The sequence below is a fragment of the Bombina bombina genome, chromosome 1 (assembly GCF_027579735.1).
Source record: "Bombina bombina isolate aBomBom1 chromosome 1, aBomBom1.pri, whole genome shotgun sequence".
NCBI classification, from domain to species: Eukaryota; Metazoa; Chordata; class Amphibia; order Anura; family Bombinatoridae; genus Bombina; species Bombina bombina.
Window position 1 is genome coordinate 254,631,060 of NC_069499.1, and position 18,932 is coordinate 254,649,991.

Consider the following 18,932-nt stretch of genomic DNA (forward strand, 5'->3'; position numbering starts at 1 on the left):
AAATGAGGCTCTGCCTATGCTTTGGGAAAGCCCCTAAAGAATAAGGTGTCTAAAACAGTGCCTGCCGATATTATATATCAAAATACCCAGATAAAATGATTCCTCAAGGCTAAATATGTGTTAATAATGAATCGATTTAGCCCAGAAAGAGTCTACAGTCTTAATAAGCCCTTTTTGAAGCCCTTATTTACGATCGTAATAAACATGGCTTACCGGATCCCATAGGGAAAATGACAGCTTCCAGCATTACATCGTCTTGTTAGAATGTGTCATACCTCAAGCAGCAAGAGACTGCTCACTGTTCCCCCAACTGAAGTTAATTGCTCTCAACAGTCCTGTGTGGAACAGCCATGGATTTTAGTGACGGTTGTTAAAATCATTTTCCTCATACAAACAGAAATCTTCATCTCTTTTCTGTTTCTGAGTAAATAGTACATACCAGCACTATTTTAAAATAACAAACTCTTGATTGAATAATAAAAACTACAGTTAAACACTAAAAAACTCTAAGCCATCTCCGTGGAGATGTTGCCTGTACAACGGCAAAGAGAATGACTGGGGTAGGCGGAGCCTAGGAGGGATCATGTGACCAGCTTTGCTGGGCTCTTTGCCATTTCCTGTTGGGGAAGAGAATATCCCACAAGTAAGGATGACGCCGTGGACCGGACACACCTATGTTGGAGAAATAGCCTCCAATGAAGCAAAAGTGTCAAATTTGTAAAATTTGGAAAAAGTATGAAGCGAAGACCAAGTTGCAGCCTTGCAAATCTGTTCAACAGAGGCCTCATTCTTGAAGGCCCAAGTGGAAGCCACAGCTCTAGTAGAATGAGCTGTAATTCTTTCAGGAGGCTGCTGTCCAGCAGTCTCATAAGCTAAACGAATTATGCTACGAAGCCAAAAAGAAAGAGAGGTAGCGGAAGCTTTTTGACCTCTCCTCTGCCCAGAGTAAATGACAAACAGAGAAGACGTTTGTCGAAATTCCTTAGTTGCCTGTAAGTAAAATTTTAGAGCACGGACTACATCCAGGTTGTGCAGTAGACGTTCCTTCTTTGAAGAAGGATTTGGGCATAAAGAAGGAACAACAATCTCTTGATTGATATTCCTGTTAGTAACTACCTTAGGTAAGAACCCAGGTTTAGTACGCAGGACTACCTTATCCGAATGAAAAATCAAATAAGGAGAATCACAATGTAAGGCTGATAATTCAGAGACTCTTCGAGCCGAGGAAATAGCCATTAAAAATAGAACTTTCCAAGATAACAACTTTATATCAATGGAATGAAGGGGTTCAAACGGAACGCCCTGTAAAACATTAAGAACAAGGTTTAAACTCCATGGTGGAGCAACAGTTTTAAACAAAGGCTTAATCCTGGTCAAAGCCTGACAAAAAGCCTGGACGTAAGGAACTTCTGACAGACGTTTGTGTAACAGAATGGACAGAGCTGAGATCTGTCCCTTTAATGAACTAGCAGATAAACCCTTTTCTAAACCTTCTTGTAGAAAAGACAATATCCTAGGAATCCTAACCTTACTCCAAGAGTAACCTTTGGATTCACACCAATATAGGTATTTACGCCATATCTTATGGTAAATCTTTCTGGTAACAGGTTTCCTAGCCTGTATTAAGGTATCAATAACTGACTCAGAAAACCCACGTCTTGATAAAATCAAGCGTTCAATTTCCAAGCAGTCAGCTTCAGAGAAGTTAGATTTTGATGTTTGAAGGGACCCTGTATCAGAAGGTCCTGCTTCAGAGGTAGAGACCAAGGTGGACAGGATGACATGTCCACCAGGTCTGCATACCAAGTCCTGCGTGGCCACGCAGGTGCTATTAGAATCACTGATGCTCTCTCTTGTTTGATTCTGGCAATCAATCGAGGAAGCAACGGGAAGGGTGGAAACACGTAAGCCATCCTGAAGTCCCAAGGTGCTGTCAGAGCATCTATCAGGACTGCTCCTGGATCCCTGGATCTGGACCCGTAACGAGGAAGCTTGGCGTTCTGTCGAGACGCCATGAGATCTATCTCTGGTTTGCCCCAACGTCGCAGTATTTGGGCAAAGACCTCCGGATGAAGTTCCCACTCCCCCGGATGAAAAGTCTGACGACTTAAGAAATCCGCCTCCCAGTTCTCCACTCCCGGGATGTGGATTGCTGACAGGTGGCAAGAGTGAGACTCTGCCCAGAGAATTATCTTTGATACTTCCATCATAGCTAGGGAGCTTCTTGTCCCTCCCTGATGGTTGATGTAAGCAACAGTCGTGATGTTGTCCGACTGAAACCTGATGAACCCCCGAGTTGTCAACTGGGGCCAAGCCAGGAGGGCATTGAGAACTGCTCTCAATTCCAGAATGTTTATTGGCAGGAGACTCTCCTCCTGACTCCATTGTCCCTGAGCCTTCAGAGAATTCCAGACGGCACCCCAACCTAGAAGGCTGGCGTCTGTTGTTACAATTGTCCAGTCTGGTCTGCTGAATGGCATCCCCCTGGACAGATGTGGCCGAGAAAGCCACCATAGAAGAGAATTTCTGGTCTCTTGATCCAGATTCAGAGAAGGGGATAAGTCTGAGTAATCCCCATTCCACTGACTTAGCATGCACAGTTGCAGTGGTCTGAGGTGTAAGCGTGCAAAGGGTACTATGTCCATTGCCGCTACCATTAAGCCGATTACCTCCATGCATTGAGCCACTGACGGGTGTTGAATGGAATGAAGGGTGCGGCAAGCACTTTGAAGTCTTGTTAGCCTGTCCTCTGTCAGGTAAATCTTCATTTCTACAGAATCTATAAGAGTCCCCAGGAAGGGAACTCTTGTGAGTGGAACGAGTGAACTTTTCTTTTCGTTCACCTTCCATCCATGTGACCTTAGAAATGCCAGCACTAACTCTGTATGAGACTTGGCAGTTTGAAAGCTTGAAGCTTGTATCAGAATGTCGTCTAGGTATGGAGCTACCGAGATTCCCCGCGGTCTTAGTACCGCCAGAAGAGCACCCAGAACCTTTGTGAAGATTCTTGGAGCTGTAGCCAATACGAATGGAAGAGCCACAAACTGGTAATGCCTGTCTAGGAAGGCAAACCTTAGGTACCGATAATGATCTTTGTGAATCGGTATGTGAAGGTAAGCATCTTTTAAATCTACAGTGGTCATGTACTGACCCTCTTGGATCATAGGTAAAATTGTCCGAATAGTCTCCATCTTGAACGATGGAACTCTTAGGAATTTGTTTAGGATCTTTAAGTCCAGGATTGGTCTGAAAGTTCCCTCTTTTTTGGGAACCACAAACAGATTTGAGTAAAACCCCTGTCCCTGTTCCGATCGTGGAACTGGATGGATTACTCCCATTAACAAGAGCTCTTGTACGCAGCGTAGAAACGCCTCTTTCTTTGTCTGGATTGTTGACAATCTTGACAGATGAAATCTCTCTCTTGGAGGAGAGTATTTGAAGTCCAGAAGGTATCCCTGAGATATTATCTCTAGCGCCCAGGGATCCTGGACATCTCTTGCCCAAGCCTGGGCGAAGAGAGAAAGTCTGCCCCCCACTAGATCCGATCCCGGATCGGGGGCCCTCAATTCATGCTGTTTTAGGGGCAGCAGCAGGTTTCCTGGCCTGCTTGCCCTTGTTCCAGGACTGGTTAGGTTTCCAGCCTTGACTGTAGCGAGCAACAGCTCCTTCCTGTTTTGGTGCAGAGGAAGTTGATGCTGCTCCTGCTTTGAAATTACGAAAGAAACGAAAATTAGACTGTCTAGCCTTAACTTTGGCTTTGTCTTGAGGCAGGGCATGGCCTTTACCTCCTGTAATGTCAGCGATAATCTCTTTCAACCCGGGCCCGAATAAGGTCTGCCCTTTGAAAGGTATATTAAGCAATTTAGACTTAGAAGTAACATCAGCTGACCAGGATTTTAGCCACAGCGCCCTGCGTGCCTGAATGGCGAATCCTGAATTCTTCGCCGTAAGTTTAGTAAGATGTACTACGGCCTCCGAAATGAATGAATTAGCTAGTTTAAGGACTCTAAGCCTGTCCGTAATGTCGTCCAGAGTAGCTGAACCAATGTTCTCTTCCAGAGACTCAATCCAGAATGCCGCTGCAGCCGTGATCGGCGCAATGCATGCAAGGGGTTGCAATATAAAACCTTGTTGAACAAACATTTTCTTAAGGTAACCCTCTAACTTTTTATCCATTGGATCTGAAAAAGCACAGCTATCCTCCACCGGGATAGTGGTACGCTTAGCTAAGGTAGAAACTGCTCCCTCCACCTTAGGGACCGTTTGCCATAAGTCCCTTGTGGTGGCGTCTATTGGAAACATTTTTCTAAATATCGGAGGGGGTGAGAACGGCACACCGGGTCTATCCCACTCCTTAGTAACAATTTCAGTAAGTCTCTTAGGTATAGGAAAAACCTCAGTACTCGTCGGTACCGCAAAATATTTATCCAACCTACACATTTTCTCTGGTATTGCAACTGTGTTACAATCATTCAGAGCCGCTAACACCTCCCCTAGTAATACACGGAGGTTTTCCAGTTTAAATTTAAAATTTGAAATATCTGAATCCAGTCTGTTTGGATCAGAACCGTCACCCACAGAATGAAGTTCTCCGTCCTCATGTTCTGCCACCTGTGACGCAGTGTCTGACATGGCCCTAATATTATCAGCGCACTCTGTTCTCACCCCAGAGTGATCACGCTTACCTCTTAGTTCTGGTAATTTAGCCAAAACCTCAGTCATAACAGTAGCCATATCCTGTAATGTGATTTGTAATGGCCGCCCAGATGTACTCGGCGCTACAATATCACGCACCTCCCTCTGAGCGGGAGATGTAGGTACTGACACGTGAGGCGAGTTAGTCGGCATAACTCTCCCCTCGTTGTTTGGTGAAATTTGTTCAATTTGTACAGATTGACTTTTATTTAAAGTAGCATCAATACAGTTAGTACATAAATTTCTATTGGGCTCCACTTTGGCATTGCAACAAATGACACAGGTATCATCCTCTGAATCAGACATGTTTAACACACTAGCAAATAAACTTGCAACTTGGAAATACAATTCAATTAGAATAATATTAAAACGTACTGTGCCTTCAAGAAGCACAGAAGATCTATGACAGTTGAAAATTAATAAATTGAAACAGTTATAGCCTCAATCCTTGTAAACAACACAACTTTAGCAAAGGTTTAATCCCATTAGCAAAGATAACAAATTCTGAAAGCAGGAAACAAATTACAGAATAAACGTTTTTTATCTCAGTCAAACTACAATTCTCACAGCTCTGCTGAGAGAAATTACCTCCCTCAAAATAAGTTTTGAAGACCCCTGAGCTCTGTAGAGATGAACCGGATCATGCAGGGAATACAATGAGTTGCTGACTGAAATATTTGATGCGTAGTAAAAGCGCCAAAAAACGGCCCCTCCCCCTCACACACAGCAGTGAGGGAGAACAGAAACTGTCAGAAAACAGATTAAGCAACTGCCAAGTGGAAAAATAGTGCCCAAACATTTATTCACTCAGTACCTCAGTAAATGAAAACGATTTTACATTCCAGCAAAAACGTTAAACATAATCTCTAGTTATTAAACAGCTTTATGTATTTCTTACAGTGTAATTCTAGTGAAGTACCATTCCCCAGAATATTGAAGTGTAAAGTATACATACATGACATTATATCGGTATGGCAGGATTTTCTCATCAATTCCATTATCAGAAAATAAAAACTGCTACATACCTCTATGCAGATTCATCTGCCCGCTGTCCCCTGATCTGAAGTTTACCTCTCCTCAGATGGCTGAGAAACAGCAATATGATCTTAACTACTCCGGCTAAAATCATAACAAAAACTCTGATAGATTCTTCTTCAAACTCTGCCAGAGAGAAAATAACACACTCCGGTGCTATTTTAAAATAACAAACTCTTGACTGAAGATAAAAACTAAGTATAATCACCATAGTCCTCTCACACATCCTATCTAGTCGTTGGGTGCAAGAGAATGACTGGGAGTGACGTAGAGGGGAGGAGCTATATGCAGCTCTGCTGGGTGAATCCTCTTGCACTTCCTGTTGGGGAGGAGTAATATCCCAGAAGTAATGATGACCCGTGGACTGATCACACTTAACAGAAGAAACAGTGGTTTTTTTTAACATATTGTTCTTTAAACTTACTGTTGTTTTCTATGCTTAATACCTTTTGTAATATATGGAAGTTCTAGTGATTAAGAAGGAAATCTGTGCTGTATAATCTGAGCTGTATATACTGGCATAGTTGTGCTGTTAAACTGGCGCAGATTTACTGTTGTTACATCCGTGCTATTACATTGTTGTTGCTACACAAATAAACCAGACAATGCAATTCCTCATACATTCTATACACAGCTGGTATGACAAGTCATTGGAAATACATTAAGGGAAAAACATTTTACAGTATACTGCCCCTTGAAGCTAACACACATGGACATGTCACATATAAACATAACCCATTGCAAATAGCTTGCTAATTTCATTTTCAGGAGGTGCTCCTACAAACCCACTTGGTTTTTCTGCACACTATTCTGATATTTCCACTTTTTCTTTTTGTAAACGTATCTCTTTAACAATTATGTGCACCAAAACCATTTTGGTAAACTTAATATGTTGCATGGTATGTGCATTTATAGTACAAAACCTTAAATGACCATAATAGCAGAAATGTTAGAAAAAAAGACAACAAGAACAAACATCTGTTAAAACCTCAACTGCTTTCCAACATTTCATTCCTCTTTTATGGGACAGCTCTTTTGGGAGGAACCATTATATTTATGTTTTTTGTTTTTTTTGTGGAAACGAGCAAACATGTTTTCCTTTCTGCCTGGGAAAGTAGTACATCATGTTCTTTTCTTGTTAAGTAATTTTGCTACATTATAGCTGTTGGTGCCCTACCACACTTTGCATACGCTACTGAAGCTGCACCGTTATTTTTATTATTAATAATAATGTTTTTGATTTGTTTTTAATACACTGGGCTATTTTTTTATATCCAGTATATAACTTATGTTACACTTTCCTGTGCATTGAGACACCTTTCTTAAATTACTTTTATTCTGTCTGCACTCAGACGCACTGTGAAAAGTGCCAGAGTAAGTGTATTGCTCTCTGCCACAATCCTCCGCAATGCCCTGCCGCCTGAAGGTTAGACAAATGCAAGCAGCTAACTGGGTATGAGAATAATCAGACACTCACTGTGTATCCCAGAAGTGGTATAAACACAAGTGAAGCCTCTCTCACAAACACATGTGCCTTTGAGTTCTTTGTGATCTCTTCCCTGTAAGAAAGAGGAGATCTACCTCCATAAAAAGCATTTCTCTGATGATAACAGGTACAATAGGTACGAAAAAGCTGCAGGTAGACAGATATTTGCTGAAGATCTCTTTGGTAATTGCAATTTAAAAGGATAATTTTAACTTCAAATATTGAACCCACAAGTAACCCACTAGTAACTGCGGTCAGTGGCAGGTTTCTCTATTGTTTGTACACACAGCTTTCCCTTCAATTACAGAGCTGGTTAAAGTATGACTTACCTGCCCTTATGTTTCTGCCAGAACTTATCTGCTACAGTCAGATCATAGGATTTCTTATTCTTCTTCTTGGGCCGTGCCCCAGCCGGGCTATTTTCTACTGCAGGGGAATCCTCTAGATTTACACGGTTGAGGTGGAAATCCTGCATAGGAGGTACCAATTACATATATTGCCCAAGTCTTCAGCAAAAAGAAACAATTCTTGAGATATGTAAATATAGGAACTTAATTGAATGCAAGAAGAAGAAGAAAAGAAAAAAAAGACATGCAGAATTTTAAAGTGTCCCCTTTATAAAAACAGATTCGGAATGTTAGTGATATTTCTGATTTAATTTATCAGTTGTAATGTATATTCAAATTCCCCATGCTCCGCCACCAACTACAAAAATACATTTTTCTGTGATTTAAAGGTTTGAACTGTTCCCCAATCAGCACTCTCCCCTTTGGGTGCCTTTTGTTGTAGCTAGAGCGCCGATTGGAGAACAGTTCAAATTGTTAGCTCACAGAAAAATTTACTTTTGAAGTGGGCGGCAGAGCGCGGAAAATTTGAATTTTATTTCTACTTTAAAAAGTAAGTTACAGCACATCTTCATTACAACTGATGAATTAAACTCAGTCTAAACTATCACTAACTCTCCGGATCTGTTTTTATAAAGGGGAGAGTTTATCATCACTTTAAGCATTTTTGATTTTAGCTGTAGCATGCCAGTTCTGCTATTTTTAGAACTGGTAGTAGTAAACACATAAAGAGCTGGGCAGCTTAAAGGGAGATTAAAAGCCTGTTCTTGTGCAAAAACTGTCCCAAGTCCCCTAGACAGGCAAAAAAAAGCAAATTCTGAAAATTGCCTAAACCAGCAAATTGATTTGCAGCATTTTGAGGAACACCTAGATTACAGAACTTGCTTCTCACTAGGAAGCGTGGGGCAAACACAGCTTTTGCATAAGAGCAAAAGGTGTTTTATGTCCCTTCTAGGGCTTACAGATGAGCAGATATATAGTATCCAACAAAGGATGTCAAGATGCATTTACAGATTCAAATTCTAAAATTAGCAGGAAACGACAAACAGTGCCTAATGATGCAAGTACAAAGAGAAGTGAAGACATACAGAACTGACAACGCTAGAACCGAGATAAAAAGTTGCATGTACAGTAAGAAAATTCAAGTATTTCAAAGAACGGAGATATGTACAGCCAAAGACTATTTAAGCAAGATGTAGAAGAATATAGGAATGTTCTAGAAGACAGTTAGGGACTAACAACATCAGGACTAGAAGGAGGGAGACCAGCCGGGGATAACAATTACAGGATTAGAAGGAGATGTAAAATGCTGGTTCTGATAATCTATAGCTGAAGGAGCAGAGTGGACAAAAAAAGGAATGTTATGTCTGGAAATGAACGTTAGACAAGGAAAGGACATGCAGAGTCTGGAAATGAACGTTAGACAAGGAGAGGACATGCAGAGTCTGGCACATCTAGCATTTAACAGGGAACTTAAATGTCCTCTGCTAAAATGAATCACATAAGAAAAATATTTTTGTCTTTTTTGACAGGGACACACAGAGATTGTGACAGCAGGAAAACTGCATATAGAGCACAGCTTATCCATATGTCTGTAAAGATACTTTCTTTTCCCATTCTCCGTCTGTCCCAGTGCTCCTCCTGGATCAGCCTTCCTTCAGTCTCATTATTTCTCTGCTACCCTCATCTCAATACCACTTTACTAGTTGACAGCAAACACCTGGGAGATTTGCAAAGCCTTCCCTCCGCCCACTGCATGGCTCCCAATTTGTTGTGATCTGTGGTGACTGGCTCACTCTACTTTCTCCCTATCTAATGCCAGCCATGTTCTGCTGCGGGAGGCATTCCGCCCACCCAACTCTTCAGGTGGAAAAATATTTAACTGCTCAAGAGATGTATTACTCACAGGACTGTAGTTTACCAGTCATGAAGAAAGCAAGTTACTTATCCACCCAATTTAAAGACAGATGAAAGGCTAATTTGTTAGTCGTCTACTGCGATTTATTACTAGTAACAGCAATAGTGGAAATTCCTAATTCTGAATATATGTGTATATAAGGATTTACAATTAATGTTTTATGACCTTAGAAAACATGAAACATGTTCACTGTCTTTAATGAAAAATAATATAACTACACAACAGAGTTTATAAGGCAGCTGTGGAAAACGTAACTTGTACTGAAAATACATTTTCTTCTTTTTTGTGTTTGGTGTGGAGCTACTGTTGTAAAAATAGATTACAAACACAGTGACAATAAAGGAGGGTATGGATGACCTCTGCTGGAAGAAGAGAGAAACACTGCCAGTAGTAACAATGCACAAGCAAGGCTGTATAACTATCACCAACCACATTTAAAGAGATGAGATTGGGATTAGGGGAAATATTCTTTAAATGCTGCACATTATTTAATAATCTATTGCAGTATTAATTTTGTTTATCGAATGTGCTGTTAAAGTAATCTACAGTGTTTGCAAAAATGTCTATATGATCATGTTGTAAATTGTACATCTGCAAAAAATACATTGTGTTTGTTTATTTTATTTACAACATTAAAGTAAACTGCTTGGTTATCTCAATGTAAATAGAAAAAAATATTATAGTGCATGTGTATTTTGGCTGTTCATAAAAAATTGTACACACATATATAATATACTATACCGAAATTAGTATAAATAACATTCATATTCATTAACATACTCAATATGCTCTTGCCAATGCATTGCAAAGCTGTGAAAATGCTGCGTCTCTGGGGTGTAACTGGTATTAAAATACTGAAGACTTGCAAGTATAATCAAATTCTCTAAACAAGGTACAATACATAACTTGTACATCTTCACATACATTTGCCTCACTACAACAAAAATAATATGCTAGATGTGGGTTGACATTAGCCATTAATTGTGCATGTGTCTGAATTCTCCAAGCTTGTGAAATCTATACCATACAATAAAAATTCACATCACACAACGTTACTATGTCAAATTAAAATATGGCAAGATATGTAAGATAAAACCAACCAATGAGAATTGAGCACTGGATCAGGTATGAAATGAGATGTATATGAGATAATAGATATAATATCAGAGGAGAAAAAAAGTAAAGCGTTGGAGAAAGAGAAAAACAAAAAAGAAAGAGAAGCATATGGATGGATGGAGTATGGATGGAGATGTTGCTTGCATACAGATATATACAAGTAAACTCTTGAGTACAAACTGCAAGCTCTAACACATATTCCTCTAGCCCCAGATACAGTTTATAAATAAGATCCTTACCAGAACATCATGCACCAGTGCTTGGTATGTCCACGTGTGGTGAAGAGGGGTTGCCAGGTCCAGGTTTCTGTCCACAAGAACTAACAAAGGCCTTTGGAAGCTGAATAAAGACAAGAGCACATAGACTTAAAGGACATGAAACCTTATACATTTCTTTAACAATTTAGCACATCATTTTAAAAACTTTCCAATTTACTTCTATTGTACAATTTGCTTTGTTCTCTTGGTATCCCCTCTGTTGAAAAGCTTACCAAGGCACTAGCTGCTGATTGGAGGCTGCACATATGTTGCTGGTCATTGGCTTACCAATGTGTTCAGCTAGTTCCCAAGTAGTGCATTGCAGTTTCTTCATTAAAGGATACCAAGAGAATGAAGTAAAATTGATGATAGAAGTAAATTAGAAATTAGTTTAAAATTGTATGCTTTTTCTGAATCATGAAATATTTTTTTTTTCATGTCTCTTTAAGGCCGCTGTTAACGTATTAGATTAACAAAATAGTTCTGTTTTTCCCCAACCTATCTATATAGAAATATTCATTTATGGTTCCTAAAAGTGTGTGCTTGATTTCTCAATCCAATTTGTCAATCCTATTTAAAGTAATTAGAAAATGTTTAGGTTTGTAAATGAAGCACAACAGACAAACAAACAATAAAATGCTAGAGTTGAACAAATCTATTGAGTCAGTGAGCCATACTACTGCAACAAGAAAAACCCATCTGCTATGCTCCGACACAGTCCAATAAAGTGAAAGCGGAGGGCTGGGTTAGCTATTTACTTTATTTGTAGGGAGGAATCCCCTAGTAATGTGGATAAAAGTGTGGAAAGTTTGTTTTCTTTCAATACACAAATATGTAAATAGCGACTGAGATTTGCGCTGTAACTTCTCTTCAAAACAGTAGGCAGATTTTGGCTTTAAGAGCAATTTTGTGCATACATGTATAGCAATTTTTCACAATTTGAGTGAGCTACATTATCCCACAAAGATTAACAATGGCTGGTAAAAAGCGTTTTTTCCCCATAGATTTCAAAATTTAGGGACTTCCGAGGGGACAGCGTGTGTGCAAGCAGCAGGGGCGCTAAGCTCTGAGACGAAAGAGCATGTTGATTATCACCCGGCAGCCTAGCTCCTGTTGGCGGGATCTCCACTGCCCGAGGAGGATTTTTTTTATCCGGCTGCATCAAGGGAGTCCCTCTAACGCCGTAATAGTCGGGTGGCGCCGACTCCAGCCACAACGGCAAGCCCCACAACCAGGCACCAAAAAACTGCTGTAGGATACAGTGTGCTACCGAACAGCTACTTTAAATGCTATCAAGATAAGCGGTGCAACATGTTACCTCTCTAAAGCTTACATGCTGGCAAAAGCCTGAAGGAGTCTTCAAGTCCAAGATACAGCCCCACTCGAGAGGCGTCCCGGCGGGAGCAGCGTCCTGGGGAGACCACTTGGCAGAACGGATCGAATTGGTCTAAAAGGGAGGTCGGCACAGGAAAGCTGTGCATATAATCGCAAGTATCGTGTGTACAGCACACATTGTTAAAGTAGCGTGGAAAATGCTTGAGGAAATATTAGAGACACATAAGTGTATAATGTGGGCATAATTCCAGGTTGTGGCGGGTGTGCAAATAGAGGACTGGGTTCCTGATTTTTTTTGAATATATACGCTGCTTAGTTGTAAAAGCAGGGGAAAGCACTGAACTTTAAGGGGTTCTTTTTTTCCCATCTTCTCTCTCTCTCTTCCGCCTTTAATTTAAAGAGGATTAAAAGACACTTCACATCACTGTGATTCTCAAGAGAACAAAGCTTGCTGCGACTGCAGTTATTTAAGTGGAAAAAGGCTGACCAGCTATATGTGGAAATTTTGGTCAAATAAGGCAATATAAGTTGGGATCTTACTAAGCAGCTGACAGTTTGATTCCCCAGGAAAAAAGTAACTTTAAAGCCCCATGTTTAGGGGAACTGTTGCGTAAGGGATCTAAGACGGTCATTATGTCATTTGACGGTAGTAAGAATGTTTGAATAAAAGGACAGACAGAACCCTGGTATAAGCCAGGCCTGGAAGTTACCTTAAGAATATCCTCAGTAGGGTGTTGGATTAAAACTGGCTACTATCACGGACATATGAGTAGCTGGACAGAATAAACCGTGGTTAATACTAGGGCTGGAAGTGACCCCAAGTGTATACCCAGGGAGGTGGCCCCCGCTGGGGAGATATACAGTAGTTTTGAGTGTTTACAATTATTAAGCTGAAATGTTTTTGGTAAAGGATGCATAATAAGTATAGATGAAAAGGTATGAATACATGAATATGTGCCAGAATCAAGATATATTGAGTCATTTATGCATGAAGAGGTTAATGGTTTATTGTAATCTTTGGACCTGTGGTGACTAAGGAAAAAGATAGAAACCATGGGTGAGGTGTGCAGGTTAAGCAAAATTTAAGATCAGGCATTATAATAACATACTCTAAATAAGAACCTAAAAAAAAAAAAAAAAAAAAAAATATATATATATATATATATATATATATATATATATATATATATATATATATAAAAAAAAGTGTCCTATAAGGACATTTCAGGGGGTTATAGGTTGTATAGTATCCTGTGCAAAAGCCAAACGATACAATAATTGAAAAGAATTTCTTGTCATAAAGGTTAATAGCATATTCCCCAGAATCACCTGGCTACATATATAATAAGTCACTACACAGTTCCTACATAGTTTATTCACTGGTTTGGATTTTATGTTTTGAGATTCACTTGTCATCACCTCTGAGCGAGGTATGTAATATTTATTCACGCCTGAAGGAAAGGCAACAAAAAGAGAAAGTAATTATAAAAAAAAAAAAAGGGTGGTGGGGTATTAGGGGTCCTTTACACATTATCTGTGCACTAAACACTAAAATCACCTGGATAGGGAATGCAAAAATATATGACAAATGTAAAGACAAGATCACCAGCTATGCCATTGAAAAAGGATGAAAAAGGATAAAAAAGGATAAAAAAGCAAAAATAATACAGATTTCCAAGTACAATTGAAGCTAACCCCACACCAGAGTCACAAATAATGCTTGATCAGTTTGCCGAGTTGATAATGCCACAGTTTGAAGCTGTCAGGAGAGAGCTAGCTAGCCTTACGATAGAAGTAAGGCAAGTCTCAAAACGTCTTTCTGAAGTTGAGAAAAGAGTCTCTGACTTGGACGATGTCTATAATGCACAAGAAATAATTAATAAAAAATCCTTAGATACAATAAAATTGCTGCAGATTAGGATGTTGAGGATCTAGAAGACAGGTCGCGGCGCAACAATATCCGTATAGTGGGCCTGCCAGAATCTAATGAATACAAAGACCTAATAACATTCGCAGCTATAACTTTACCTATCTTACTTGGAATGTCAGCGCAAGCTGGGAAACTACAGGTACAAAGGGCACATAGAACAGGCTCTAATACAAGATACCAAGATGGGAATACTAGGCCAAGGATGATTATAGTGAAATATTTGAATTTTCAAGAGAAAGTTGATATAATCCAGGCATATAGGAAACGTAACCCATTAATGATAGGATCTAATTAAATAAATATATTTCAGGATTACTCAACAGAAGCTGCAGTCAAAAGGAAAAGTATGGCACCCTTTTGCACAGTGCTTATTAAGAATAAATATAAAGCCAGCTTAAGATACCAAGATAAAATTGTGGTAGAGGACACTGAGGGTAACATCATACCCAACAACTGTGAAGAGGCCAAAACATTTCTTACATAAAAGAGTATAACCTTGCAAAGTTATAATGTAGAGGCGGGAGGAGCTAGAAGATAGTATTGAAATAATAGGTACCCAGATTACAAAGTGTTAACATGACTGCTATTATGTAAACATGACTGGTATTATATATAAGTGTGTATATGTTCATGGTAGAATATTAGGAAGGACAGGCCCCTGCCTCGCTAAAGATGTTTATGATTTGAAACTTATTAGAGAAAAAATAATATCATTTTATAAACACTAATTTTACAGCAATATGGCTGGTATTGTACAGACTTGTTGTTGTTATATGTGTACTGGAGACCAGAGGGAGAATAGGCCTTGGCTCTCCAGTAGTATTTTATTCAGTAAAGTGTTATTTCCATTTTAATTTGTCTTGTCTGGGTTCTTTTTTTTTCTTTTTCTTCTTCTCTCCCGTGTACCTTTCCACTCCCTCCCAATCTGCTCCACAAAGTACCTTTAATAAATTATGGTAAAACTTAACTTAGTTTCATGGAATGTGTGAGGGGGGGGTTACATCCCCAATTAAGAGAAAAAACAAAGACCAGATGTTATGTTTTTACAAGAACTGCACTTAAAAGAAGGTGAGATTGATAAGCTAAAGGTAAACTGGATAAAGGAAATTATAGCAACACCTTGTGATAAATGAAGTTGTGGTGTAGCCATCTTGTTCAATAAAAGTTTGGATTATGAGATAATAAATTATGAACTTGATCAGGCAGGGCGTTATATCATCATACAGGTTGAGATATGTAAGAGTAGATGGTCATTTTGTAACCTATATGGACCTAATAAATTTGATATGGAATTCTGGAGCAAACTGAAAAAAACTATTACCTTTTCAGGGGCAAAATTTAATAATTATGGGGGACTTTAATATGAAGATGGATCCAGGTATGGATAGATTTGGGCAAACAAATAAATAAGTTTATGCACAAGAAGCAAATTTATTTAGAGATTTTATTAAAATACTGCAGGTGAAAGATATATGGAGGCTACAGCACCCAGATGAATGAAACTTTTCTTGTGAATCTAGAGCCTATAAACATTTCTCCAAAATATCCGTTTTCAGTAGAAAAGGCACTGCTAAAATGGGATATGGATTCTCGAATCAACGAGATCCTTCTATCTGACCATGCGATTATTTATTTGCAAATCACGTTAAGGAAAGAAATTCCTAAAAATAATTTTTGGTTTCCGAAGTATATGAGTAATAATAATTTTGTAATTGGTTGATCAATATTTGGAAAGATTATATGAAAACGAACGCTGTATACAGAGATAAACCTGAGATCCTCTGGGAGGCAGGTGAAGCTGTACTTAGGGGGGAGATTGTGGCATATATGTGCAGACTAAAAAAGAAGAACCAGGTTAGGGAATTACAACTTGCAAATCAATTAAAGAACGCATACAGTCGCTATTTAAATAACCCACAGGTAAATACATGGGAAATTAAAAAGTTTTTTGAAAGGAAAATGGGCTATGGAAGGTATAAAAGCTAGGGTATTTTTTCCAGGGACACCAGGGGATCTCAGCCAAGTATCTGTCAAAATTGGTCAAAGTTAAAAAATAAATAAAAAAAAATAAGAATATAATTGCTAATATAAAGGAAGGAGACAGGTCTTTTTCAGATTTTACCAAAAATTATACTCACCAGAGCCGATAGAGGAGGGGGAGAAGGAGAGATTCTGGCAAAAGATAAAAGTGCCGAATATTTCATGCGCGGTATTACAAATTATTAATCAAGAAATTACAGAGGTAGAAGTTATGACGATAATTAAAAAGATAAAAAATAATAAAGCAGCGGGCCCAGACGGTCTCCCTGCAGAATTCTACAAAATTATCAAACAAGAAGTGACGGGAACATAAGTAAAAACATTTAACGAAAATTATGTAAAGAATAATATGCACTCACGATACTTTGCCGACTCCACAGTTACTTTAATCCACAAGAAAGGTAAAAAACAGGAAGAACTAGGCTCTTATAGGCCTATATCTTAAATGTAGATTATAAGATTTTGATGGCAATCATAGCAGAGAGGTTATAAAAGTTATGGGGGAGATCATACACACTGATCAGGTGGGATTCATGCCAGGTAGGAATGTTGTGAGAAATGTTAGACGGGTATTATTAACCCTGGATTACAGAATTCAGAGAAACAAGAAGCAAAAAAGGGGAGACATGGCTCTGCTAGCGATAGACACTTAATTAATAACCTATTTCAAAAGAGAAAAGGATATTAAAGAACCCACAGCGCTGTTAAAAAACAACTTAATTTAGTGAATTTGTTGCATTATATGACCAATGTCAAATCAAGCACAAGGGGTTAATAATAAACCAATATGTCCCAAAGAGAATGAGTTCATCAAATCAAAATGTATAAAAACTAATTTATTACAATGAGTTAATAGCAAAAAATGAAAACACTAAAAATACGCTGATCAGGCGTATTTAAAACAAATAAGACAATAACAAAAGCGCAGTATCTACACACAATGGATATAATAAGAAAATCAAAACATATAAAAACAAAGAGCTGAATGATGAATGGAAATACGACGATCCAGAAGGAGCAAAAAGGATTTCCAAACGGATTTATTCCAGTGTCAGAAGGAAGACCGTAGTGGTTCTCTGCAATGGTCCTAGGTTCCCTCTGAGCAGCGGGGTAGCCGTGCATGCCTTGGTTATGTACTCTGGGGAGCCGGTCTCAGCACAATCCTTTCTTTTCCGAAGTAGATTAATACCAAACAACGGAAGCCGGTCAGCATCTATTTGGATGACAATCAGTGGGCAATGCGTTTCAGCCTGTTCAGGGCCTTTGTCAAGCTCCGGATACAAAAAAAAAGCAGCCTTTTATACCCACAGGTCTTATAGTTTTATACTATAGGTCAAAACAGAGTTAGTGGGAGTTGCTTACAGATATTTTGTTGCGATAATATCGGGAGTGTAACATTCTAACTAGACAGTATATCAACTATGGATACTAATGTAGAAAACTTTTCACAGTGCTATTAGTCTTGAAATGTGCTTATACAAATATACAAACACATAGAGTAAGATAATTATAAGGACTTACTATAATATAGTGAAACTAATAAATATATATATTTAAAAAATATATGTTAAAAACATCATAAATAGTGAAAAAGAGAGATTACTTTTTCTTTGGGACCAGTGGTTAGCGTTTTGGGATGTAGAGACATATAGTGCAACAAATAAATAAAGGACTTTCGGAATTCATGATAACCGTATAAAATACAAAATATAAAACCATTAACCTAACAAAATGTGGATCTCAAACCAAATAACCATACAGTAGTTTAGCTGAAGTTCAACAATGTTAGGTGCTTCAAAAAGAGAAAGATAAATAAAATTAAAAGGATAAATAAAATTATTTCAGGAAGATACCTATATCAAAATCTAAATTTAACCCATTGGGTTGCAACGATTTTAACTCAAAGATCCATTTGGTTTCTTTTTTCAAAAGTTCTGAATGCACATTGCCACCTCTCCAATTTTGTTTAACCTTTTCTATACCCATAAAGGAAAAGTGAGCCAGATTACCATTATTGCAGGCAGCGAAGTGTCTAGGAACAGGGAGATCTTTGTTTCTGTCTAAATGATGTTTTTCAATAGATCATATATGTTCGCGAATGCGATCACGTAGGGGTCTTTCAGATTCCCAAATATATTGTTTCCCACAGCGACATTGAATTAAATAGATTACAAATGTATCCGAACACCTTATAGTGTCTCTAATTTTAAAGGACCTGCCTGTAATATTAGATTTAAATTCCTTATATCTCTTTGAGTGTTTACATGATTTACAGGTTAAGCAGGGGAAAAAAACATTTAATTTCCTACCCATAAGATCAATTTGTTATGAGTTTGTATTTTTATTTTTACATCTAATTTCAGTGGGTGCTAAAATAGTTTTTAAGTTGCGTGCCTTTTTATAAATAATTTTTGGTTTTGAAGGTAAGAGAGAGCAATTGGGCTCTCTATTACCTTCAAAACCAAAAATTATTTATAAAAAGGCACGCAACTTAAAAACTATTTTAGCATCCACTGAAATTAGATGTAAAAATAAAAATACAAACTCATCACAAACTGTCTAGTTAGAATGTTATACTCCCGATATTATCGCAACAAAATATCTGTAAGCAACGCCCACTAACTCTGTTTTGACCTATAGTAACCGAGTCTGTGGGTATAAAAGGCTGCTTTTTTCTTGTATCCGGAGCTTGACAAAGGCCCTGAACGGGCTGAAACACGTTGCCCACTGATTGTCATCCAAAAAGATGCTGACAGGCTTCCGTTGTTTGGTATTA

The 18,932-nt window shown here is 38.5% G+C and overlaps 1 protein-coding gene across 1 annotated transcript in view; it reads right to left on the minus strand.

Moving 5' to 3' along the window:
• SCFD1 (sec1 family domain containing 1) overlaps positions 1-18,932 on the minus strand; it is a 393,314-nt gene that overhangs the window by 326,396 nt on the left and 47,986 nt on the right. Inside the window, exons 10-11 of the mRNA XM_053697938.1 lie at positions 10,834-10,933; positions 7,546-7,685 (exon numbers count right to left, since the gene is read on the minus strand). Coding sequence (XP_053553913.1) covers positions 7,546-7,685; positions 10,834-10,933 — 240 coding nt within the window. The remainder of the gene's footprint in view (positions 1-7,545; positions 7,686-10,833; positions 10,934-18,932) is intronic.